The 24213-nt window shown below is 43.1% G+C and overlaps 1 protein-coding gene across 1 annotated transcript in view; it reads left to right on the forward strand.

Moving 5' to 3' along the window:
* Positions 1-15114, forward strand: part of ADGRG4 (adhesion G protein-coupled receptor G4) — a 117647-nt gene extending 102533 nt beyond the window's left edge. The window contains 6 exon segments of the mRNA XM_059883701.1: positions 2947-3027; positions 6361-6641; positions 11428-11526; positions 12422-12494; positions 12496-12556; positions 14917-15114. Of these exon segments, the coding sequence (XP_059739684.1) occupies positions 2947-3027; positions 6361-6641; positions 11428-11526; positions 12422-12494; positions 12496-12556; positions 14917-15114 (793 nt within the window).
* The last annotated feature ends 9099 nt before the right edge of the window (positions 15115-24213 follow it).

Genomic DNA, 24213 nt, shown 5'->3' on the forward strand with positions numbered 1-24213 from the left:
CCTTATGGCAGAAAGCAAACAGGATTAAAGAACCTCTTGATGAAGATGAAAGAGGAGAGTGAAAAGCTGGCTTAAAACTCAACATTCAGAAAATTAAGATCATGGTATCTGATCCCATCACTTCATGACAAATAGATGGGGAAACAATGGAAACAGTGACAGACTTTATTTTCTTGTGCTCCAAAATCACTGCAGATGGTGACTGCAGCCAAAAAATTAAAAGTTGCTTGCTCCTTGGAAGAAAAGTTATGACCAACCTCATCAGCATATTGAAAAGCAGAGTCATTACTTTGCCGACAAAGGTCTGTAGAGTCAAAAGCAATGATTTTTCCAGTAGTCATGTATGGATGTGAGAGTTGGGTCATAAAGAAAGCTGAACACTGAAGAATTGACGCTTTTGAACTGTGGTGTTGGAGAAGACTCTTGAGAGTCCCATTGACTGCAAGGTGATCCAACCAATCCATCCTAAAGGAATCAGTCCTGAATATTCATTGGAAGGACTGATGCTGAAGCTGAAACTCCAATACTTTGGCCACCTGATGTGAATAACTGACTCCTTGAAAAAGACCCTGATGCTGGGAAAGATTGAAGGCAGGAGGAGCAGGGGACGACAGAGGATGCGGTGGTTGAATGACATCACTGACTCAATGGACATGAGTTTGAGCACGCTCTGGGAGATGGTGAAGGACAGGGAAGCCTGGCGTGCTGCAGTCCATGGGGTCGCAAAGAGTTGGACATGACTGAGCAGCAACAAAATAGGAGCTGTGTGTGAAGTGGGATGCATAGGATACCTGAAAAGATAGATTTTACCTTCTGCTGCCTTGTGAAGACAATAGCTTCCCAATTAGCTACTCATTTTTTTAGTGAGTTCATTAATGTAGTATGTGCTTTCTTTGGATACACAGTTAGTGCTATTACCCATGTTAATGTGGCGAATGGAGACAGGCTAGTTTTAAACAAAGCACAATCTAAAACATGGTTCTAGTATACGTTGGAACCGTCAGATGTACAAAGACAAAAATAGTCAATACTCCCCTTTATGCCTGGCAACCCTCACCTCGAGTCAACTGAAAGACTGAAAACTGTCATGGAAGAGGTTTCATGAATAATCCAGAAGGTGGATAACACACATGTAGCTAAGTGTGCAGGGGCTGGAAATAGCACCCAATCCCTGAGCGTCACTCGTTCTCGGCTTCGTCTCCTGACCCTTCTTCCTTCGCCTGTTCCTTCCATGTTGGTATTCCCTAGGGCTGGCTTCCCATCTGTTTGATCTGCACATCCCACACACACTTGCTGGGATGAAGGGGAGACAGGCAAGACTAAGGCTTGGTACTTTTATTGTGCAACTCTGTTCTGAGGGGGCAGGGTGCAAAGCCCCACACCGGGGGAGGTGATGAGAAACTGCATCATAACAGCCTTCCAGAGAGTGTGAGGTGGCAAGTAGCAGACGGCCTCAGAGTGCCTCCTCACAGGACTGCCTTGTCTTCTCGAATTCGTCTTGGGTCACATGGCATTCCACCAAAATTCAGATCAGCCATGGTTCAGGCCTTTGTCCGTTTGGCCTCTGGATCCCTGCAGTGTTGGCCAGGGAGTCTCAGAGCATTTAAATATTAGACAAATGCTGTCAACTGTAAGGAAAACAAATATTAGCCTCTGTTTATGTTTGAAGTTCTATCTTCCTAATGCGAAAGCAGCCTGTTTCAAAGGTTTTATTCCTTTATTTAAATCCCTGTCCAAGGCAGTAGATTTAGTTGTCCACATTTTTTAATAACCAGTGAAGTGAAGTGAAAGTCGCTCAGTCGTGTCCAACTCTTTGCGGCCTCATGGACTATGCAGTCCATGGAATTCTCCAGGCCAGAATACTGGAGTGGGTAGCCTTTTCCTTCTTCAGGGGATCTTCCCAACCCAGGGATCGAACCCGGGTCTCCCACATTACCAACTGGGCCCCAGGGGAAGCCCTATAATAACCAGTAGACACCTTTTTTTTTGGTCTCAATTAGCAAAGTATAATCACAGATTGGAGACTGCCCCACAAGTTTCTTCTTAAATGAAAGGCCTCCTTCCATCCCTCCCTTCAGGGTGGGATTTTTTTCAGGGTGATATTTTTTCCATCGACAGAACGCTGAGCCCTGTGCTAGGTGAGCCACAGACAGACCAGAAGGGACAGGACAGTGATGGAAATGGAGGATTTCTCAAGATGCTTGACACTCTGGGCTTTGAAACAGCTTTGGAAAGTAGCTTACAAGACCCCTAAAATGTGTGCCAGTATAATGCTCCTTCTTTAGGAGAAATACATTGTGAGAAAGAGAGAAATCATTTAAGTTTTGCAAATGTAAATGTAATTGGATTTTTTTAAACCCCATGTCTATACTCACATCACATTTGACCACTTTGACTGAACTGATTGCTTTATTATAGTCAGGCTAAATTGACTGGTTGTTAACTGGTCGATCTAGTCAAAATGTCAAACTAGTAACGAGTGTGCAAGCAGCTCCCCTGTCAGAAAAGCACTGAAGGCTGCAGCTGATTGCCTATGCCCTTCCTTCAAGGTGACCTAGACAAAAAGGGACCAGAACTAATGGGCAGTATTGTAAGGGAGACAAATTGGCAGCTGATCATCTGAGCAGAAATGCTTGATGTGAACTTGCATTCCCATGAACGAGACACTTTCACTGCCAAGTTGATTTTTGGCACTTGTGCTACTTTTAATAACCAGTGGGTGTTGTGTTGGAGCCATTGGCATGCTGTTAAGCTTAGCAGATTGGAGAACTCCTAGAAATGTTTAACTTGGAAGAATTTACAAACATTTTGCAAACAATGGTATTTTGATGCCCGCACATCTGTGGCTCATTTAAACAGTGCCTTAGTGTACCAGCACTCACAATCATTGATCAGGAACTCTCCCTTGCTTCCTAATGGGATGCCTTTGGCTTGCTTCCCCACTCTGGGAATCCCAGCCATCATGGTGGCAATCATACTCAGTGTGAAAAAGGATCTGTATGGGACTCTGAGCTCAACAACTCCATTGTAAGTACCAGCATCTCTGCTTCTCCAATGGTGGTGGTCTCAACCATCAAGGTATGGTGAGATGTTCCTGGCCTGGGCCTTGGTCTTGAAACACTGGCTTCAGGGAGGAAATTAGCCTCAGCCTTTTTACTCTAACAAAGTAATGGGCGCACTGATATAATGGTTAGGTGTCTGAGGCATCTGGACTCCATACAACCTTGGTCAACTTACTTTACCTCTTCTTTGCATTTCCTCCTCTGGAAAATGGGCATAATAATGTTTATGCTCAGTGCTGGGTGCAGATTAAAATGATGCCATGTATATAAAGTGCTCAGCATGTGGCCTGTTCCATGGTAATATGCATCTGGCAGCGATTATTAATTAATTAGTTTATCTATTTTTAAAATGTTTTAGCTGGTAAAGAGCTCTCAAATTTATGAAATGGGAGTATGATAATGATTTAGATACAATTCAAGGAAACAGTAAAAGAAATCGACATAATAGACATCGGCAGCTGTCCTGATTAGAAAGCTCACAGAACTTAGAAGTTGGAGGAGCCACTATAAAGAAATACTGAAGTGGGTTGCAAGCCTTTTCTGTATTTCAGCCACAAAGGTCTCCTAAAGAAGACTCCAGCACTTTCCTTTGTAAATTGGCTTGGCCTTATTGTCCTGTTGTTGTACTTTCTCTTTTCTATTTTTGATATACAAGCCCAGCTCTTTGGTTCTCTCACCCACAGGTACCAGAGAATAGCCATTCAAATCACTCCACCTTTCCAGAACCTTCTTTCACAGGGCTATAGATAGTTACCATGCAGTCCTTCAGGCTGTACAACCTCACTTTATACTTCGAATCGCTTTTTACTTATCCATTCTTCATTATCTTCACTCTCTTTATCGTAGCCTCTCAAGTTCTTTTTCACTATAGATTTCCTCTCCCTCTGGATTGCAATCAAATGCACGAGGTCTTGCCCCCCAGACCTCTCCGTCTTTCATATTGAGATGACAGTTTCCAGAGGGTCAATATTGTATTACCACTGCCAGCAGATGCCTCCTAATTATAATTCCTTGTTATCCTTTCTTTCTCTCTTCCCTTTCTTCTCATCTCCTCCATCCTCGCTCCTTGCTTGTTTTGTGACTTAAAGGGTCCCCGATGTTTAATGGTGATTCTTCTTCAAAGATCAAAAGCAAAAGCAAAACCAGAACAAAATCCACTCCACTCTCCCTGAAAAGAACCCTTTCATATGTGAATTGGTGAGGAAAAGGCAGAGTACTCTAAGAGCTTTTTAAAAAATAATTGTATTTTGAAGAAATAGTACATGCACAATGGTATAAAATTCAAATGTACAAAAGGGTAGAGGATGAAAAGTAAAGTCCACTCCCAAAGCCCAGCTCCCCAGTTTTCATCCCTCTATGCAACTCTTATTACCAACAATCAAATTTGTGTAGATATTCTCCTGCACACTTTGTCACCCAAATAGTAGATATACACTGCTTTGTACTTAACATGTCATGGAGATGATTCTCTATGCAAACATATAGTGCTACCTTTTTTAAAGAGTTTTCTATAGCCTTCCCTGGTGGCTCAGATGGTAAAGCGTCTGCCTACAATGTGGGAGACCTGGGTTCAATCCCTGGGTCAGGAAGATCTGGAGAAGGCAATGGCACCCCACTCCAGTACTCTTGCCTGGAAAATCCCATGAACAGAGGAACCTGGCAGGCTACAGTCCATGGGGTCGCAAAGAGTCGGACATGACTGACCACTTCACTTCACTTTACAGCCTTTTTTAAGGTTGAAGGTGATATTTGGGGAACCTTAAGTTCTGGGTTTTTTTTTTTTTTTTTTTACCACAAGATTGAACATCTTTATTATTATAAGCTACAGACATTTTGCAATAAATGCCCAATTCATTGCACTTCAGATTGGCAAATAAGCACATATAGGAATGCAGTAACAATATTTATTAAATCTAAATCTATTTAAAAAATCTATTTTATCCAAGTCTAGTTGATTTATAGTGTTGTGTTAGTTTCTGATATACAGAAAAGTGATTCAGTTACACATATATGTAACAGTTTGTATTTTGCTATTCCCAATCCATCCCTTTCCCATCCCCATCCCCATCGGCAACCACAAGCCTGGGGAACCCTAAGTATTAGATTCTACTGGGAGAGTTAAATGCATCCCTCACCCCGAATCCCATCCCACTCACACAAACACACAAAAGGCACTTGTATATGAAAGTATTCATACCAACATGAACAATATGACCACAGGGGATTTTCCTGGTTCTGGAAAAGAAGTCTCAGCTAAGTTGACACACAGTTATACTAGTAAAGCTTGTCTATGTTCAAAAATCAGAGATAATATCTGTAGTAACTGGCATATTATGAGATGAAGTATATGTTCATATAAATTACTACATATTTCTTCTTTAATAGAAACTGTAGAGCCATTAATCAATCCAGTGGCCAGAGTTGCCTTTTGAAGTTTAAACCTCTAGCTGTGGTGGGAGGTCAAAAATAAACATCATATTTGAAAGCAATACAGTTAGAGCTGTCCTGTTTTTGTTGCATTTTCATTACTTCTGATGAGCTCATTACTGTTTGATATAACATTCTGAAAAGCCAGTCATTACCTATGTCCTTTCACTGTGATATTTATCACACAAAGCAGAATCTATCCTGCAAATAAAAACTCAGGTGTAAGCCACATTGGGGGGAAAGATATAATTTCATTTTCTGCTGTTGAGGAAGAAAAGAGCCTCCTAGGGAACTGGACTGAGAAGTTTCTGCATGCGTAAGGCAGAACTGTCCTCTAGGATTTCTAAATTGAGGCTGGGAAGAACCCTGGACTGAGGCTCAGGAGACTGGAGTTCTGGTCTCAGCTCTGCCCCCAGTGAGCATGAGTGAAGTCTGTCGGGTTGCTTTACACCCCAGGCCTAGGTGTTCTCACATGAAATGAAACTGACTCAGTGATCTTCAGAGTCTCATAAAAAAATAGCAGTTTAAAAACAAACAGAGTCACAGATATAGAAAACAAACTTATGGTTACCAGGAGGGAAAGAGGGGGAGGGATAAATTGTGTGTATTGACATATACACACTACTATGTATAAAATAAATAACTAATAAGAACCTACTGTAGAGCACAGGGAACTCTACTCAATACGCTGTAATCGCCTATATGGGAAAAGAATCTAAAAAAGAGTGAATATACGTGTATATATACCTGATTCACTTGGATGTACAGCAGAAACTAATGCAACATTGAAAATCAACTGTACTCCAATAAAATAAGTAGGACTTTATGTTTCTCTACCTCACAATGGGCTTCTCTCCTTGGTCTCTTCCAGTTGTTGGATTAAAGATGATCCTATCTTCTCCATCTCAGTGGTGGCTTATTTTTACCTCATATTTCTCATGAATCTCTCTGTGTTCTGCACTGTTCTTGCTCAACTGAACTCCATGAAATCCCAAAACCAAAAGACTTGACAGAAGGTGATTCTACGAGACCTCAAAGGCACAACAGGCCTGACCTTCTTACGTGGTCTCACCTAGGGGTTGGCCTTTTTTGCCTGGGGACCTGTGAGGACCCTTTTCTTATATCTTTTTGCCATTTTTAACACTTTGCAAGGTAACTGTTGTTTCTCTGTACCTTCTGTGGCTCAAGCTAGACCTCCATCAAAGCTCTTACTGCTTTAGAAAATCTTACCTGTAGTCTTCAGTATTTTTTCAAAGGAGGAAAAAATAATCCAAGAGGCCTCTGCTGTCAGTGACTGACAGGAAGCCATTAGAAACATTGGCTAGATGTTAGGGCTTCATTAAATGAGCCCATTCTCTCTTACTCAGGGATGTAGAGAGCAACCCAGATAGCTAACTCAGCTCCAGCTAGCTGGCCACGTCTTTGTGGAACACTGATTGGCAGCACTTCCTACAGTATTCATTGCATCAATAGATCATGCTCCTAAGTGTACACATTCAAATCCTGTTGAACATAGAAATTACTGGGCAGTGGAAACATTGAACTGTTGACCCTATAGACTCTGGCTGCATCAGATATCCTCATATTGTGGGAAGGAACCTGGTTAGGAAGTTCTAGAGCCATGGAGGATTGAAGGTGGAAAGCAAAGAGCAGTGGGTCCTGGCAAGAAGCCAAGGTTCTGATCTTGGTTTTACTACAAACCAATCTTGAAAAAGTTACCACAGCTGGTTGAATTAGCTGATCCTAAATTAATGACTTTATAGCCCTTCACTGTCTACTTTCTGGCAAAAGGAGCAAATGATTACTGAAGTTATTAAATGGAAGACCAAGGATGCCATGAAAAGTAAAAGCTAGGGCTCTGGTTTACATATCTCTGAGTAATTGCTGCTGTTTGTTTTAATCTGATGTTGCCTAGTTAAAATTTTTGGCAAGAAGAGGCATACAGAATAATCCTGGGTGTCTCAAACTCCACCCCACACCATTATCCTCAAGATTGGCTCAGTTCATTTGGGCTTCTGGGGCAGGCTGGGAATCGACCTGGGAAGTCCATTGAGTTAGGATCTCCTTTATTGCTCTTAGGGGCTTCCCTGGTGGCTCAGAGAGTAAAGCTTCTGCCAGCAATGTGGGAGACCCGGGTTCAATACCTGGGTCGGGAAGATCCCCTGGAGAAGGAAATGGCAATCCACTCCAGCACTCTTGCCTGGAAAATCCCATGGACAGAGGAGCCTGATAGGCTACAGTCCATGGGGTCGCAAAGAGTCGGACATGAGTGAGCAACTTCACTTTCACTTTATTGCTCTTAACCCTTTTATTAGAGTAAAGGGAGCTGGTGATCCCATAGGGTGCTCAGCAAGAAAGAGTACTATGGTCAAAGAACTTTGGGGAATGCAGAAAAGTACCTCCCTCACTCTTGAAATGGCACAATGTACCTTGGCATCTACAAGCTCTGAGAAATGCTGCTGGGGGAAAAATGTTAAAACTTTGTTTCAAATTTGGCGTTTTAAAAACCTCAGAATCCTTTATCATTGTGGTTGTTAACCCCTGAGGAAACTTGGGAAATGTGAATTGCTCTGCAGTTACTTCAGGCCAGTCATTTACAAGGTGCTGCAGGGGGTGGGGGAACAATTCAGAATAAGGTATACTTTGACTGCAAGTCCTGTGGTTCAAGAAACAGTCTCATTTTAGAGCAATGAGGTGTATCAACTGAAACTTTTTGGGACTTCCCTGGCAGCCCAGTGGTTAAGACTTCACCTTTAATGCAGGGTGTGCTACTTCCATCCTTGATCAAGGAGCTAAGATCCCACATACCTCATAGCCAAACTGAAGCAATGTTGAAGCAATACTGCAACAAATTCAATAAAGACTTTAAAAATGGTCTACATCAAAAAAATCTTTAAGAAAAAAATAAAGAAACTTTCTGTTCCACTGGATTCCACCAACCAGCCAATTTAAAAAAAAAAAAAAAAACTTTTACTTTCTGGCCACACCGAGTGGCATGCAGAATCTTAGTTATCTGACCAGGAATTGAACCCATGCACCCTGCATTGAAGTGTGGAGTCTTAACCACTGGACTCCCAGGGATGTCCCTTATATAGCCAATTCTGATTGGAATGTAAAGAGACACAAAGTGTGTTGTTTTTGTCCGCATGCCGTCTTTATTCCTTCTGGCAGTGGGGACAGAGATTTTAGAAGCACTGCACATCACTGTCACACGGCTTCCTTTGAGGCTGCCAGCACTTGGTCGTATCCCAGATCACTGACCGAGGCCCTGGCGATGGTTCTACATTTTACTTCCTGACTTTACCTGGCCTCCACTGAGATACCCCGGTCTCAGCAGCATGATGCTTTGAAAACGGAAGTGCCTTGCTCTAGACTGTGTACGGAGGTGGATTCAGAACCAAACGCCTGTGTGGATTTCTTCTTAAGCAGTTAACTCCAGGCTTCTCTCAGGCACACGAGCTCTGAGGAGAAACACACTCAACCTTATGGAAACAGGGATTAAAGCAAAAGCTGACGAAAGAACCGAAAGCAAAGAAGTTTAGAGCTACAAGCAGGGGAGGGGTGTTTGTAAAACAGCACATGCTCCATTCTCACGCTGGAAGGAGAGAGTCCTCTCTAAATGGGAAGCCTGGATGGGTAGATGCAGAATCCAATGAGATATCTCCTGAGGACGAAAACCAAAGCCCCACAGATCCAGCATGGACAGAGCCAGGCTGTCTCTGTCTGTCAGATAAGCTTTATGTCAATCACCAAGCCTTCCTAGTTCCTAGTCCCGCCTACAAGATAGAATGTGCCATCTTGCAGAGAGGGGGTTTTCGGATCTCGGAGTTTAAAACTCAAGTTCCATAGACATACACACACACGTACACGTCCCAAATATTCAAAACAAGAATGCAATGAAACAAATGAACAAATTAGCCATTTAAAAGACAGATGGCAAGTTTGCAAGTTTGGCTGAAGGGGGTTGCCCTGTGGTCAGGTGTGAAAAAAATGATGCTCTTGATGAGCTATTTCTGAAGGAGGGATGCACAAATAAAAATACAGGTGGCAAAAACCTGCCATCTTCCCTCATGGCTATGTGCTAGTGAGTAAGCAGATCAATCTGTTATTGGAAAGAAAAAGGGAGGCTGTCAGGCAGAGAGGGAGAGCTGGCACGCAGCTCATTGCAATTCACAGAATAACCTTTAAGTCTGAGAACTAGCTAAACTCCGTGCAGGAAATCAGAGCAGTAAGAGGGGCTGTTTGTCACTGTGGCCCCCTTATTCCTGCTGAAGTTGAAGGAGTTTTACCTGCTCTGAGACCGAGATTGGGGTGTGCTCTCATCAAGTTGCCGGACTACCTTCCAGGTGGTCACTGCTTAGCCAAAGAGCGAGTGCTGCTGGCTTCCTCACCACAGTGGTTCGGTTACAAATGGAGATAAACCCCTCAGGGGAGGTAGTGAGATTTGTCATTCTGTTTAGCCTCCAGATTGCTGCCTCCCACATGAAATCAGAGAGTCTCAGGGCTGGGGCTTGGGAAGCCACATCTTCCCATCAAGTAACAGTAAGCCTCCACCTGCAGCTTCCTAGAGACAGAAAGCCCCCCACTCCATGAAGCAGAGCATTTAATGTCCCTTTTTTCTTTCTTTCTTTTTTCTTTTTATTTATTTATGGCTGCACTGGGTCTTCATTGCTGTGCAAGTTTTCTGTAGTTGTGGTGAGCGGGAGCTACTCTCGTTAGTTGTGGTGTGCAGGCTTCTCACTGAGGTGACTTCTCCTGTTGCTTCCCTGGTGGCTCAGTGGTAAAGAATCTGCGTGCAATACAGGAGAACAGGGATTGATCAGGTTTGATCGCCGGGTCAGAAAGATGCCCTGGAGAAAAGAATGACACCCCCCCTCCAGTACTCTTGCCTGGAGAATCCCATGGACAGAGGAGCCTGGCGGGATACAGTCCATGGGATCATGAATGAGTAGGACATGACTTAGCAACTAAACAACAACTCTTGTTGCAGACCATGGGCTTTAGGTGCACGGGCTTCATTTAGCTGTGGCACATGACAAGCTTAGTTGCTCCTTGGCATGTGGAATGTTTCCAGATCAGGGGCTGAACCAGTGTCCCCAGCATTGCAAGGTGGATTCTTAACCACTGGCCCACCAGGGAAGCCTTTATGGTTTTATTTTTATTTATTTAAAAAATTTTAAGTCGCATATATTTATTTATTTACTTAATTTTTGGCCATGTGGCATGTGGGGACTTAGTTCCCCAACCAGGGATTGAACCCATGGCCCCTGCATTGGAAGCACAGAGTCTTAACCGCTGGACCACCAGGGAAGTCCCTTCTTTCTTTTTTTAAAATTGAAGTAATGTTGCTGTACAGTATTATTTAAGTTATGGGTGTACAATATAGTGATTCACAAGTGTTTTAAAGCTTATACTCCGTTTTACCCATTATATATTGTAATATGATTACCATTGTAGCTTCTAATCAGCTCTGAGGGTGGGGGCAGGGTGGGTAGGGAGAGAAAGACAAGGAGCCAGAGAGACAGAGATTGTACAATGTCTTTTATAATCTAATCTTGCAAATGACGTGCCATCACTTCTGCCATATTTTATTCTGTTGGTGCAATATGGGAGGAGACTACATAAGGATGTGAATGCCAAGGTCTGGGCTACATTGAAAGCCATCTCAGAGGCTGCTTCTCACTGCACATCTGACCTCTCAAGCTCTAGGACGGACAGTAGCCCAGGAGGAAAACTATGGTTGATGTGAAATCCTGATACACTTTCTTATTATCACTGCTGTTGGGAGGGAGCTAGAAAGGTGACCTCAGAAAACTAGTAATAGCCTTGGGTTTCCTTGGGAGGAGTATTGATGGTGACAAGAGTAGGCTTGAGTCTAGGCACTGGTGACTGTGAGTGAAAGAAGCTGAAAGAGACTGACCTTCTTCTCCTGACTTAGGGTTCCTCGTTTTTGTGTTCCACTGTGCAGTGAAGGAGCATGTGCGGCAGCAGTGGCTGCTTTTCTGTTATGGGTGGTTGCAACTGGATAACACTTCCGGTAAGATGCCGTTTGGGGTAGTTTTGACTTTTGCAGCTTTTCCAGACTGATGAGGTTAACTGGCCTCCTGACTTGAGTTCATACAGCGTTAGCATCCAACGGAGGCTGTTTCCTTGCCAGGAAAATGATTTGTACTTTTGTGTGGAGATGAATGAAGTCAGGTGAAGGATGTGATTTGGGCCATATTTTAACTTAGTAAGGCTTCACTTTGGGCCTAAATTCCTTGGACTGCTTGTCCTTGCTGTCACTTGAGTCTCAATTCAATTAAAAGAACATTGATTGAGTGCCTACTGTGTTCCAGGCACTGGGTCCCAGGGGCTTTCTGGCCCACAGCCAGATGTGGGAAACAAGGAGTGATGGTAGAGGAGGAGAGAACTTGTCAGCCTCCCTCAGATGGCTGGTGGGCTGCCCAGATGCACCGAAGGTCCTTCCCGCACAGTGAGGGATGTAGTGGACTCTGGTGTTGCCCCTGAAAAGAGCTCCAGTCCAGGCAAACCAGTTTTTTATACATCCAAAGGCTCTTCCATCCCATTTAGGTAGCTTCTCTCAGTCTCCATGCAAAGCTCAGTTTATTGCCTTTAGGGAAGGTGGAGCTTGAACTGAAAGATTCTGTAAGCAGCACAGAGATCCTGTTCCTTTTTGCTGGGCATGTCAGTAACCTGCTGGTCCCTGTACTGGGCTCTAGGGGAAGGAGGCATCCTTGATAAATGAATTGGCTCTGCCTGTACTGCACATTATGGTTCAGACTTACTTTTCACTCTTTGAGGTACCCAGAGTGAACAGTCTGTACGTTGAGCTTTATATTTTTAAGAGGATTCTTGAGGTATAATCTACCCATTTGAAGTCTACAATTTGATGAGTTTTCCATTTTTAACTGTTTGGGGTGCCGTTTCAGATGGCAGCACCTGGTGGGCTCAATGTCAGGAAAGACCGAGGAAAATCTTTGTGCACAACTTGTTGACGTCATCTGTCAACTGCAGCTAGTTCCGTTTTGAAATCTTTAGGCTCTGCCCAAGGCACTCCTGAGAAACAAGCTCCCCAAATGGTGAGAGAAAAGGCTATGCTACCTACACTCATATTCCAGAGACACTGAGTTAGTATGAGGCCACAGATGCCGTCTTGGGAAATGATTCTTCCTCAAGATGACATGCACAGGTCCATGTGTACACCCAGGCTCACTCTGGGCCGAGAAACTGTGCATAGATGCACATACCGAACTGAGTGTGTGCAATGCAGTGGGTGGTTAGGTTAATGGAGGAGAGAAAAGACTGGAGGTAAAAAAAAATCATTCATGGGTAATTACAAATGATCTTCACACACTGTTAAAATCCAAGGGCACCTTATATGCTGTTCAGGGCAAGCCCCTACTTTACAGATGAGGGACCTTAAGCAGGAAAAGGAGAATGCTTTATGGACAGCCACTCAGCCCACCAGCAGCAGAACTGGGGCCAGAACTCAGGTCTTCTGGCTTCCAGGCTAGTCGCTCATCGCACACACTTGAGAATACAGGCTGTGCTGCATGTCACTCTTGGATGCTCACCTTCTTCCATAGGAAGCCAAGTTTCTAGGTACAGTGACTGATGTTGAGTTGGAGCTGGGTGTTAGGAGGGAAAGTGTAGTGAAAGGATTGGTCTGAAAGCCTAAGGTAAAGAGACAGGCAAACTAGAGCAAGAACTTAAGAACTTCGAGGTGGTGATGTAATGCCTTCGTGTTCTGTGCTTCCAGCTGTATCGTACTGCAGGTTGTTTTCCTTTCTTAAAGACCAAAGTAGAGTCCAGTCAACACACAGAATGCCTCTGGTGGCCTGGCTGTAGTCATTCTCCCACCATCTCAGTGCTGGTGGTGGAACATCCCCATCCATTGTAGTTTTAATTCTATTGGCTCCTTCAGCAGTTCTATTTCCAAGAGCTGCAGCCAATCTGGAAGCAGTATGATAGGTTAAAAAAAATAAAAGCACCAAATTTGGAGTCGGAAGGCTTTGGCTTAAGCCACTAACTCTGTGACCTTGGGCACATCACTTCCCTACTCAGAGTGACATTTCCTTACCTTCAACATGGTGGAGGGTGGAGTGGGGGCCAAGATGGACCATCTCCAAAGTGTCTATCAGCTTCAGGACCATGTGAAGCAACATCATTTTCCAGTTTAGGCTCATTGACTAGTGTTGGAGTCTGTCTCCATTTCTGCCTGGTGGTGCATATGAAGAAAATCTTTCCTTGGCCACAAGCATCCATCAAACTCTGGCCAGCTAACCTGAAGATATGTTGGTGCTCATATGGAGGCACTGATGAAGCATGGCATAAGGGGGGCCAAATTGTGGGAGTTCCTTGGATAGCAATAGCTGTGACTGATTGGGGAATATTTTTCTAAGAAGGTGAGTTACTGCTGGCTCCCCTGCTGCCTCTGAGGGATATTGTTTCATTAGCAAATATACAACACAAATGGACATGTTTTTCTTTGAAAGAGCAGTAGTAAATACCACATCCTGGATTGTAATGTTGTTAGACCAAGCTATAGACCTGGAGAGCCAGGTGCCTGCAGCCAGCACCGAGATGCTCGTTATTTGTGACAGTAACTCAGCCAATGGGGCAGGATGTCCAACCTCTTGGGCCACAGGTTCTAAAACTGCAATCTGGATGCTGCCATCAGACGTATGGCGGCCAAAAACTTGGTTCCATTAGCACTGAGTGAAAACTTGCGCCGTCTGTACCACTGCTGCTGCTGCTGCTAAATCGCTTCAGTCGTGTCCGACTCTGTGCGGCCCCATAGACGGCAGCCCACCAGACTCCCTCGTCCCTGGGATTCTCCAGGCAAGAACACTGGAGTGGGTTGCCATTTCCTTCTCCAATGCGTGAAAGTGAAAAGTGAAAGTGAAGTCACTCAGTCGTGTCTGACTCTTAGCGACCCCATGGACTGCAGCCTACCAGGCTCCTCTGCCCATGGGATTTTCCAGGCAAGAGGACTGGAGTGGGGTGCCATTGCCTTCTCTGCTCTGTACCACTAGGCACTCTCAAACTTGAGAAACAGCTGAACATTCAGAGCAAGAATATCAATTTCATAGGAGATACAGATAGGTGTGCTATTATTTTGTGTTGTCTCTTCCTGAAGGCCTCCAGTCTTTGCCCATGACTAGCCTCCCCTTGGTTAAGGTTACTGTGAATAAGTACTGTGAATAAGCTCGTAAGTCATAATGCAGGTTGAACGGATGCACTTGTAATTGCCTAACAATGCTGTTAGGATGAATTAATTCACCCCAGATTTAGATTAAACTATCTGAGGAAAGCACCACAACTTTTACTTCCTGTCTAATTCTTCTATTCATTCCTTCAATTGATAAACATATCTTTTGATGCTACTATGTGCAAAGCCTGTAATGCCACAGCTGAAAATGCTCTTTTTTTTCCCAATGCAGACTACTTTGATGAAGATCCCAACTGTTTCTCTTCCTTGAGTTGTGAAGCTGTGTCTAATAGTGTGAGAAGAATATTACCTGAGGAAATCAAAATGAATTCCATTCACAAACAAAGATTCATAAATAAATCCCGGCAGAAATCCCACTTTCCCCCACCCCCAGATTGTGGAAAATGTTGAATTTGTAAAACCATCTGCTCCAACTTCATATTCTAAATATTATTTTGGAAGGGGCAGAATGAGATAGCATTTAGTGAATATTAAAGCTAGAATAATTCTCCTATTCATTGTAATAGTTGTTTCCTCTCTTTTGATAGAGAAGACATGAGCCTATATTAGGGGAGAACTGTCTACAGGGTTAGAGATTTTGTTTCAAAAACTCGTATGTCCACATCCTGAAAGGAAAAAAAGATCATGGTCAGAGTCCTCACTGCACTGAGAGTCAAGCAATTTTAGGTGGCCCAAGTTTCCAGGTACCCAGTTGGTCTGACATGCATGCAGGAAGGAGAGAAGAAAAGTCACAAGGTCATACCTTTTGAGGAAAAAAAAATGCTATCCTGTTGGCTTGTCATGACAAAGCATCTGAAATCCCCATTATTCAAGTTACTCTTTTGATTGGAGCCCCTTGTTAAAATGTCAACATGTTTTGTGAAAATGGTGGCTCATCAATCCAGACACCCATCAGTTCCTTAGGGGGGATGAACTCAACCAAGACAGCTCCTGAGGCACAGCAGGCTGGGTTCTGAACAAGGGAACAGAACAGGAACTGTCTGAAGCCAGTTGTTCTCCCTTGGGAGGGAAGGATAGGTCAGGGTAAGCAGGACAGTAGGGGAATAGAGGCGAGAAGACTCACTGAAATGGAGTGACCCTGAGGATGAATTTTGCCTATCTTGCTCTCTGTGGCTAAGCACAATGGGTGGCCTTCTTGATCTCATCCCAAATGCTGTCACCAAGGCTTCCCAGCCAAGGCAGGTTGCTTACATTTGTCCTTAGGTATAAACAAGTAAAGAGATGAACATTCTGGAAGGATACACAAGCAACAAGTATGAGTGGTAGTCTTCAGGAAGGGGAACTGGGTATCTGGGAATCAAGGAGGAAGGGAGATTTTCTTTTCACCCTATACTTCTTTCTGTCTTTTGAATCTTGTGCTGAGAGAGTGTACTATTTCTTCAAGAAATAAATAAATGAAAATAAATAAAGGTAACTGGACTCTTCCAAGGAGGAACAAAGAGATAAATTCTTGGGTTTCAATGTCACAAACCGAGTTCCCTGTTACTCTCATGAATGTATATGGTGCAGTGGGCCATGGAGAGAACAGAGCTGAGTTCATATCGCAGCTCTTGGCAGAGATGTGACAGAGATTCCTAGATGTGAGGCTTGGGGTAGTAATATTACATTCGTCTTAGAGTTGAAGTGAGGCTTAAATGAGATGAGGGCTATACATTTTCTAGCACAGAGAAACATGATACAACTTAACCACTTTCTCTTCATATTGGTAACTCTTAGGGAAAACCACTAGACCACTCAGGTATGACCTAAATCAAATCCCTTATGATTGTACAGTGGAAGTAAGAAATAGATTTAAGGGCCTAGATCTGATAGATAGAGTGCTTGATTAACTATGGACAGAGGTTCATGACATTGTACAGGAGACAGGGGTCAAGACCATCCCCGTGGAAAAGAAATGCAAAAAAGCAAAATGGCTGTCTGGAGAGGCCTTACAAATAGCTGTGAAAAGAAGAGAAGCAAAAAGCAAAGGAGAAAAGGAAAGATATAAACATCTGAATGCAGAGTTCCAAAGAATAGCAAGAAGAGATAAGAAAGCCTTCCTCAGCGATCAAGGCAAAGAAATAGAGGAAAACAACAGAATGGGAAAGACTAGAGATCTCTTCAAGAAAATGAGAGATACCAAGGGAACATTTCATGCAAAGATGGGCTCGATGAAGGACAGAAATGGTATGGACCTAACAGAAAGAAGCAGAAGATATTAAGAAGAGGTGGCCAGAATACACAGAAGAACTGTACAAAAAAGATCTTCACGACCCAGATAATCACGATGGTTTGATCACTCACCTAGAGCCAGACATCCTGGAATATGAAGTCAAGTGGACCTTAGAAAGCATCACTACGAACAGAGCTAGTGGAGGTGATGGAATTCCAGTTGAGCTATTTCAAATCCTGAAAGATGATGCTGTGAAGTGCTGCACTCAATATGTCAACAAATTTGGAAAACTCAGCAGTGGCCACAGGACTGGAAAAGGTCAGTTTTCATTCCAATCCCAAAGAAAGGCAATGCCAAAGAATGCTCAAACTACCGCACAATTGCACTCATCTCACATGCTAGTAAAGTAATGCTCAAAATTCTCCAAGCCAGGCTTCAGCAATATGTGAACCGTTAACTTCCAGATGTTCAAGCTGGATGTAGAAAAGGCAGAGGAACCAAAGATCAAATTGCCAACATCCGCTGGATCATGGAAAAAGGAAGAGAGTTCCAGAAAAACATCTATTTCTGCTTTATTGACTACGCCAAAGCCTTTGACTGTGTGGATCACAACAAACTGTGGAAAATTCTGAAAGAGATGGGAATACCAGACCACCTGATCTGCCTCTTGAGAAACCTATATGCAGGTCAGGAAGCAACAGTTAGTACTGGACATGGAACAACAGACTGGTTCCAAATAGGAAAAGGAGTACATCAAGGCTGTATATTGTCACCCTGCTCATTTAACTTCTATGCAGAGTACATCATGAGAAACGCTGGGCTGGAGGAAGCACAAGCTGGAATCAAGATTGCCGGGAGAAATATCAATAACCTCAGATACGCAGATGACACCACCCTTAGGGCAGGAAGTGAAGAGGAACTAAAAAGCCTCTTGATGAAGGTGAAAGAGGAGAGTGAAAAAGTTGGCTTAAAGCTCAACATTCAGAAAATGAAGATCATGGCATCTGGTTCCATCACTTCATGGGAAATAGATGGGGAAACAGTGGAAACAGTGTCAGACTTTATTTTTGGGGGCTCCAAAATCACTGCACATGGTGATTGCAGCCATGAAATTAAAAGACGTTTACTTCTTGGAAGAAAAGTTATGACCAACATAGATAGCATATTGAAAAGCAGAGACATTACGTTGCCAACAAAGGTCCGTCTAGTCAAGGCTATGGTTTTTCCCGTGGTCATGTATGGATGTGAGAGTTGGACTGTGAAGAAAGCTGAGCACCGAAGAATTGATGCTTTTGAACTGTGGTGTTGGAGAAGACTCTTGAGAGTCCCTTGGACTGCAAGGAGATCCAACCAGTCCATTCTAAAGGAGATCAGCCCTGGGTGTTCTTTGGAAGAACTGATGCTAAAGCTAAAACTCCAGTACTTTGGCCACCTCATAGGAAGAGTTGACTCATTGGAAAAGACCCTGATGTTGGGAGGGATTAGGGGCAGGAGGAGAAGAGGATGACTGAGGATGAGATGGCTGGATGGCATCACCAACTCGATGGAGGTGAGTTTGAGTGAACTCCGGGAGATGGTGATGGATAGGGAGGCCTGGCGTGTTGCAATTCATGGGGTCACATAGAGTCGGACATGACTGAGCAATTGAACTGAGCTGAACCTACTCAGCTCTCCCTCCCGCATGGTCCAACCCACCAGGTCTACCCTCATTAAAGTTATTGTATTAGCCCCTCTAAGCAAGATTTAACACTGACTACTAAACAGACTGGAACATTGGTGCCAGTCACTGGTATAAAGCTCTTAGACCCCTGTGTCGTCCCTCTACCATCTCACATAACACAAAACTGTAGGTAGGCACTTAGGCCCCTGGATATCTGACTCAGAGTCAACCCTGTTGTCTAGGAAATGTTGTCCTCATGAAATCTCACCTCCATTGTTCCCCATAGGGCTTTATGTGTACTTTTTTTTTTTTTTGGTAAGGGAAGGTGAGTGAGTGAGAGATAAAGGACTGACATAAATGATGAACAATGTATCTTGAATGTTGGAAAATGTCTTTGATTTGGCAACATTAAGTCTCTTTCATTCAAAAATAGGTTTAGGGACAAGACTTGGGTATAATTAGCAAACCTATGCATATTTATGGGCTTCTCCAGTGGCTCAGCAGTAAAGAATCCACCTGCAATGCAGGAGAGATGAGTTCAATTTCTGAGTTGGGAAGATCCCCCGGAGAAAGAAATGGCAACCCACTCCAGCATTCTTGCCTGGGAAATCCCATGGACAGAGGAGCTTGGCAGGCTACAGTCCATGGGGTTGCAAAAGAGTTGGACATGACTTAGGGACTAAACAGCAACAACAAAATGCATTCTGGAAGTGCTTTGATTTGAGGGGACCATTTGGGACTGTGGAAAATACCCATGATTGTATTTATTTTCAGGGAGTAATAGGATTCTGATTGTTCTGCTCCTGCTGGGTGATGAATGTGCAGCTTGTCTCTAATGATCTGACATGCTGTCAAGAATAGAAACACCATTTTATAGAAAAGTTCATGATTCCTTTCATGACTACTCCTGCTAATTAGTAAAACATGAGTTTATGGCAAATTAGACGACACTGTAAGACTGTGGGGAAAACACTGACTAAATATCCTTCAGGTATCCTTCGGTTTACTCTTCCTAGACCCACAAAATGGCAGACACTTGCTTGAAAAAGGACTTGAGTAATTATGGGACAGAGACTCTAGAACCTTTAGGCTGTTTTCAATCAACAGTCAACCTCCAAGCATTCGTTGAGCTCTGACGAGAAGAGAAAGATTCAGACATGTAGTACTTAGGCCACTACCTCTTTACCTGGGGAGACATGATACACACATTGGAAGAGTGAATGATTAAAGCAAGGATGTGGTGAAAGAGAAGTGCATCCCCTGCAGGAAATGCTGTGCTATTGAGTCAGGCTGAGAGTGGGGTATTCTAGGTTTGGGGGTGCAGTTTGGGTAAGGCAGAACTCTGTTTCTCAATACCACAGGTAAGTGCTCTTCATTAAATATTGGTTTAAATTGAACATCAAAAAGGAAAGAAACAAATAATAAGTGTTGTGGAGAATGTAGCAAAAAGGGAATCCTGTACACTGTTGCTGGGAATGTAAATTGGTGCAACCACTAACAGAAAACAGGATGGAGGTTTCTCATAAAACTAAATATAGAGCTACCATATAACCCAGCAATCCCACTTCTGGACATATACCCAGAGAAAACCATAATCTGAAAAGTACATGCACCTCCGTGTTCACAGCAGCACTGTTTACAATGGCCAAGACATGGAAGCAACCTAAATGTCCATCAACAGAGGAATGGATAAAGAAGATGTGGTACATATATACAAGGGAATATTACTCAGCCATAAAAAGGAACAAAATAACACCACTTGCAGCAACATGGATGAACCTAGAGATTCTGATACTGAGTAAAATAAGTCAAAGAAAAATATCATATGATATCACTCATACATGGAATCTAATTTTTAAAATATGATGTAAATGAACTTATTTATAAAACAGAAACAGACTCACAGACATAGATTCATAGAAACAAGGGAGGCTTATGACATTCAGGGCCCTGTGTTGCAGGGCTTTGGTGTGAATATTGAAAAAAGATGCAAAAGAAATCAATAATAAGTGGTAACTTCAAATATTGAAAAAATTCATGTCATCTAAATGCATAAGAAAACTACAGATGTTTCCTAAACGTATGCAGTCCTATGCGAATGATTATGCAAATTAAATAAAAAGTTGGGACTGGCAAATTCCCAAGTTTTCAACATTTACTTCTGTGAACCTAGTATTCATCATAGAAACAGGGTTGATGGCTTTTGCTCACACCTCCTATCACTTAGATGGAGGGGGAGGCGAGCCTGAAGGATGTGCTACATTAACAGGGGAAAGGCACTCAGATCAGGGGACGTGCTAGATAGATGGTTAGATAGATAGATAGATAGTTTTCACCTTCAAAATGTTAGCCAGCTCATCCATCATGCTTAGTTGGTTTTGGACAGCAATGGGACTAGAAATGGAAATGAATCTGAGTTGCAGTGAATTTTGATGAAGGCCTAGTTCATGTGAGAAAGATTAAAAAAACAACCCTCAGCCCACCAATTCCCAGAAGAATAGAAAACTTTAGAGCAATTATAGGGGAAGAATAAGAACCTAGTGTAGAGGCTCCATCAAATCCTCAGACACTGGCCCTTTCAGGAGTAGAGACAGAGGGGTATACTTAATAGTGGATCAGACGTCCCCAGTTGGTGGACCTAAGAAATCAAGTTGTGAACGCTGTCGGTGAGCTGGATTGGCTTCTAGCTGCCTTCCACCCAGGAAATATTCCTCTAGGTCTTCTCCCCTTCTTGTCTTAGCCCTCATAATGGTCAGGTAATATACCTACTCCTCTGCACCTTGACTTGTTTTGATATTGCTATTGTTTTACATTTAGTAATATATCAGTATATAAAGAGCTATTTCTTTTAAGACTACGTGGTATTCCATTGTATGGCTACACCATAACTTTTTAAGCAGGTTTCTTAATGACAATTTCCAAACTTTTTCAAATTAAAAAAAATGTTGCAATACATAGTCTTGCACATGTAAAAAAAAATTGGAGGCTGCACTTGAGGATGGGGGACTGTTTTTCCTAGTATTAGGGCTAGGGGCCACACAGCTAGTGACGACTAGAAAAGAATCCCTCTCTGCTCTGCCTCCTTTTGACTGAGTCCAGAAATGTGAGAAAATAAAGGTTTCAGGGAGGTCTGACATTCTTTTAAGCTGTTTATCTGACCAAGCACTGCATGCAAGCACAGGTGCTTCCTCTGGACCCAGTCCCATGCTAAAACATCATATGAAAGTGAAGTCGCTCAGTCGTGTCTGACTCTGTGACCCCGTGGACTGTAGCCTACCTGGCTTCTCCGTCCATGGGATTCTCGGATGCAGCAATGTATAAGTCACAGTGCTACCCATAACAAACTTGGACTGTACTGGGGGGTAATAAAACATCCACACCAGAAACAAATTGTCCTCATTAACATGAGTTCTCTCTTGCTTTTTCGATGATCCAGCGGATGTTGGCAATTTGATCTCTGTTTCCTCTGCCTTTTCTACATCCAGCTTGAACGTCTGGAAGTTCAAGGTTCACGTATTGCTGAAGCCTGGCTTGGAGAATTTTGAGCATTACTTTACTAGCATGTGAGATGAGTGCAATTGTGCAGTAGTTTGAGCATGCTTTGGCATTGCTTTTCTTTGGGATTGGAATGAAAACTGACCTTTTCCAGTCCTGTGGCCACTGCTGAGTTTTCCAACTTTGCTGGCATATTGAGTGCAGCACTTTCACAGCATCATCTTTCAGGATTTGAAATAGCTCAACTGGAATTCCATCACCTCCACTAGCTTTGTTCATAGTGATGCTTCCTAAGGCCCACTTGACTTCACATTCCAGGATGTCTGGCTCTAGGTGAGTGATCACACCATCATGATTATCTTGGTCGTGAAAATCTTTTTTGTACAGTTCTTCTGTGTATTCTGGCCACCTCTTCTTAATATCTTCTGCTTCTTTCTGTTAGGTCCATACAATTTCTGTCTTTTATCAAGCCCATCTTTGCATGGAATGTTCCCTTGGTATCTCTAATTTTCTTGAGGATCTCTAGTCTTTCCCATTCTGTTGTTTTCCTCTATTTCTTTGCCTTGATCGCTGAGGAAGGCTTTCTTATCTCTTCTTGCTATTCTTTGGAACTCTGCATTCAGATGTTTATATCTTTCCTTTTCTCCTTTGCTTTTTGCTTCTCTTCTTTTCACAGCTATTTGTAAGGCCTCTCCAGACAGCCATTTTGCTTTTTTGCATTTCTTTTCCATGGGGATGGTCTTGACCCCTGTCTCCTGTACAACGTCACGAACCTCCATCTATAGTTCACCAGGCACTCTATCTATCAGATCTAGTCCCTTAAATCTATTTCCTACTTCCACTGTACAATCATAAGGAATTTGATTTAGGTCATACCTGAATGATCCAACAGCCGCTGGATCATCGAAAAAGCAAGATCATCCAAAAAAACATCTATTTCTGCTTTATTGACTATGCCAAAGCCTTTGACTGTGTGGATCACAGTAAACTGTGGAAAATTCTGATAGAGATGGGAATACCAGACCACCTGACCTGCCTCTTGAGAAACCTGTATGCAAGTCAGGAAGCAACAGTTAGAACTGGACATGGAACAACAGACTGGTTCCAAATAGGAAAAGGGGTACGTCAAGGCTGTATATTGTCACCCTGCTTATTTAACTTCTATGCAGAGTACATCATGAGATATGCTGGGCTGGAAGAAGCACAAGGTGGAATCAAGATTGTTGGGAGAAATATCAATAACCTCAGATATGCAGATGACACCACCCTTATGGCAGAAAGTGAAGAGGAACTCAAAAGCCTCTTGATGAAGGTGAAAGAGGAGAGTGAAAAAGTTGGCTTAAAGCTCAACATTCAGAAAAGAAAGATCATGGCATCTGGTCCCATCACTTCATAGGAAATAGATGGGGAAACAGTGTCAGACTTTATTTTTGGGGGCTCCAAAATCACTGCAGATGGTGACTGCAGCCATGAAATTAAAAGACGTTTACTCCTTGGAAGGAAAGTAATGACCAACCTAGATAGCATATTGAAAAGCAGAGACAGTACTTTGCCAACAAAGGTCCGTCTAGTCAAGGCTATGGTTTTTCCAGTGGTCATGTATGGATGTGAGAGTTGGACTGTGAAGAAGGATGAGTGCCGAAGAATTGATGCCTTTGAACTGTGGTGTTGGAGAAGACTCTTGAGAGTCCCTTGGACTGCAAGGAGATCCAACCAGTCCATTCTGAAGGAGATCAGCCCTGGGATTTCTTTGGAGGGAATGATGCTGAAGCTGAAACTCCAGTACTTTGGCCACCTCATGCAAAGAGCTGAGTCATTGGAAAAGACTCTGATGCTGGGAGGGATTGGGGGCAGGAGGAGAAGGGGATGACAGAGGATGAGATGGCTGGATGGCATCACTGACTCGATGCACATGAGTCTGAATAGGCTTCGGGAGTTGGTGATGGACAGGGAGGCCTGGCGTGCTGTGATTCATGGGGTCGCAAAGAGTCGGACACTACTGAGTGACTGAACTGAACTGAACACGTGTTCACTCTTCCAGCTGTGTGGTAGAGATCCTCAGGCATAATATATAGAGGTCACTTAATTACAAATCTAATTCCTCAAATATTTACTTTTTAATTAATTCATTTATTTTAATTGGAGGCTAATTACTTTACAATATTTGAGAGTCCATTAAGTT

The sequence above is a fragment of the Bos taurus genome, chromosome X (assembly GCF_002263795.3).
Source record: "Bos taurus isolate L1 Dominette 01449 registration number 42190680 breed Hereford chromosome X, ARS-UCD2.0, whole genome shotgun sequence".
NCBI lineage: Eukaryota > Metazoa > Chordata > Mammalia > Artiodactyla > Bovidae > Bos > Bos taurus.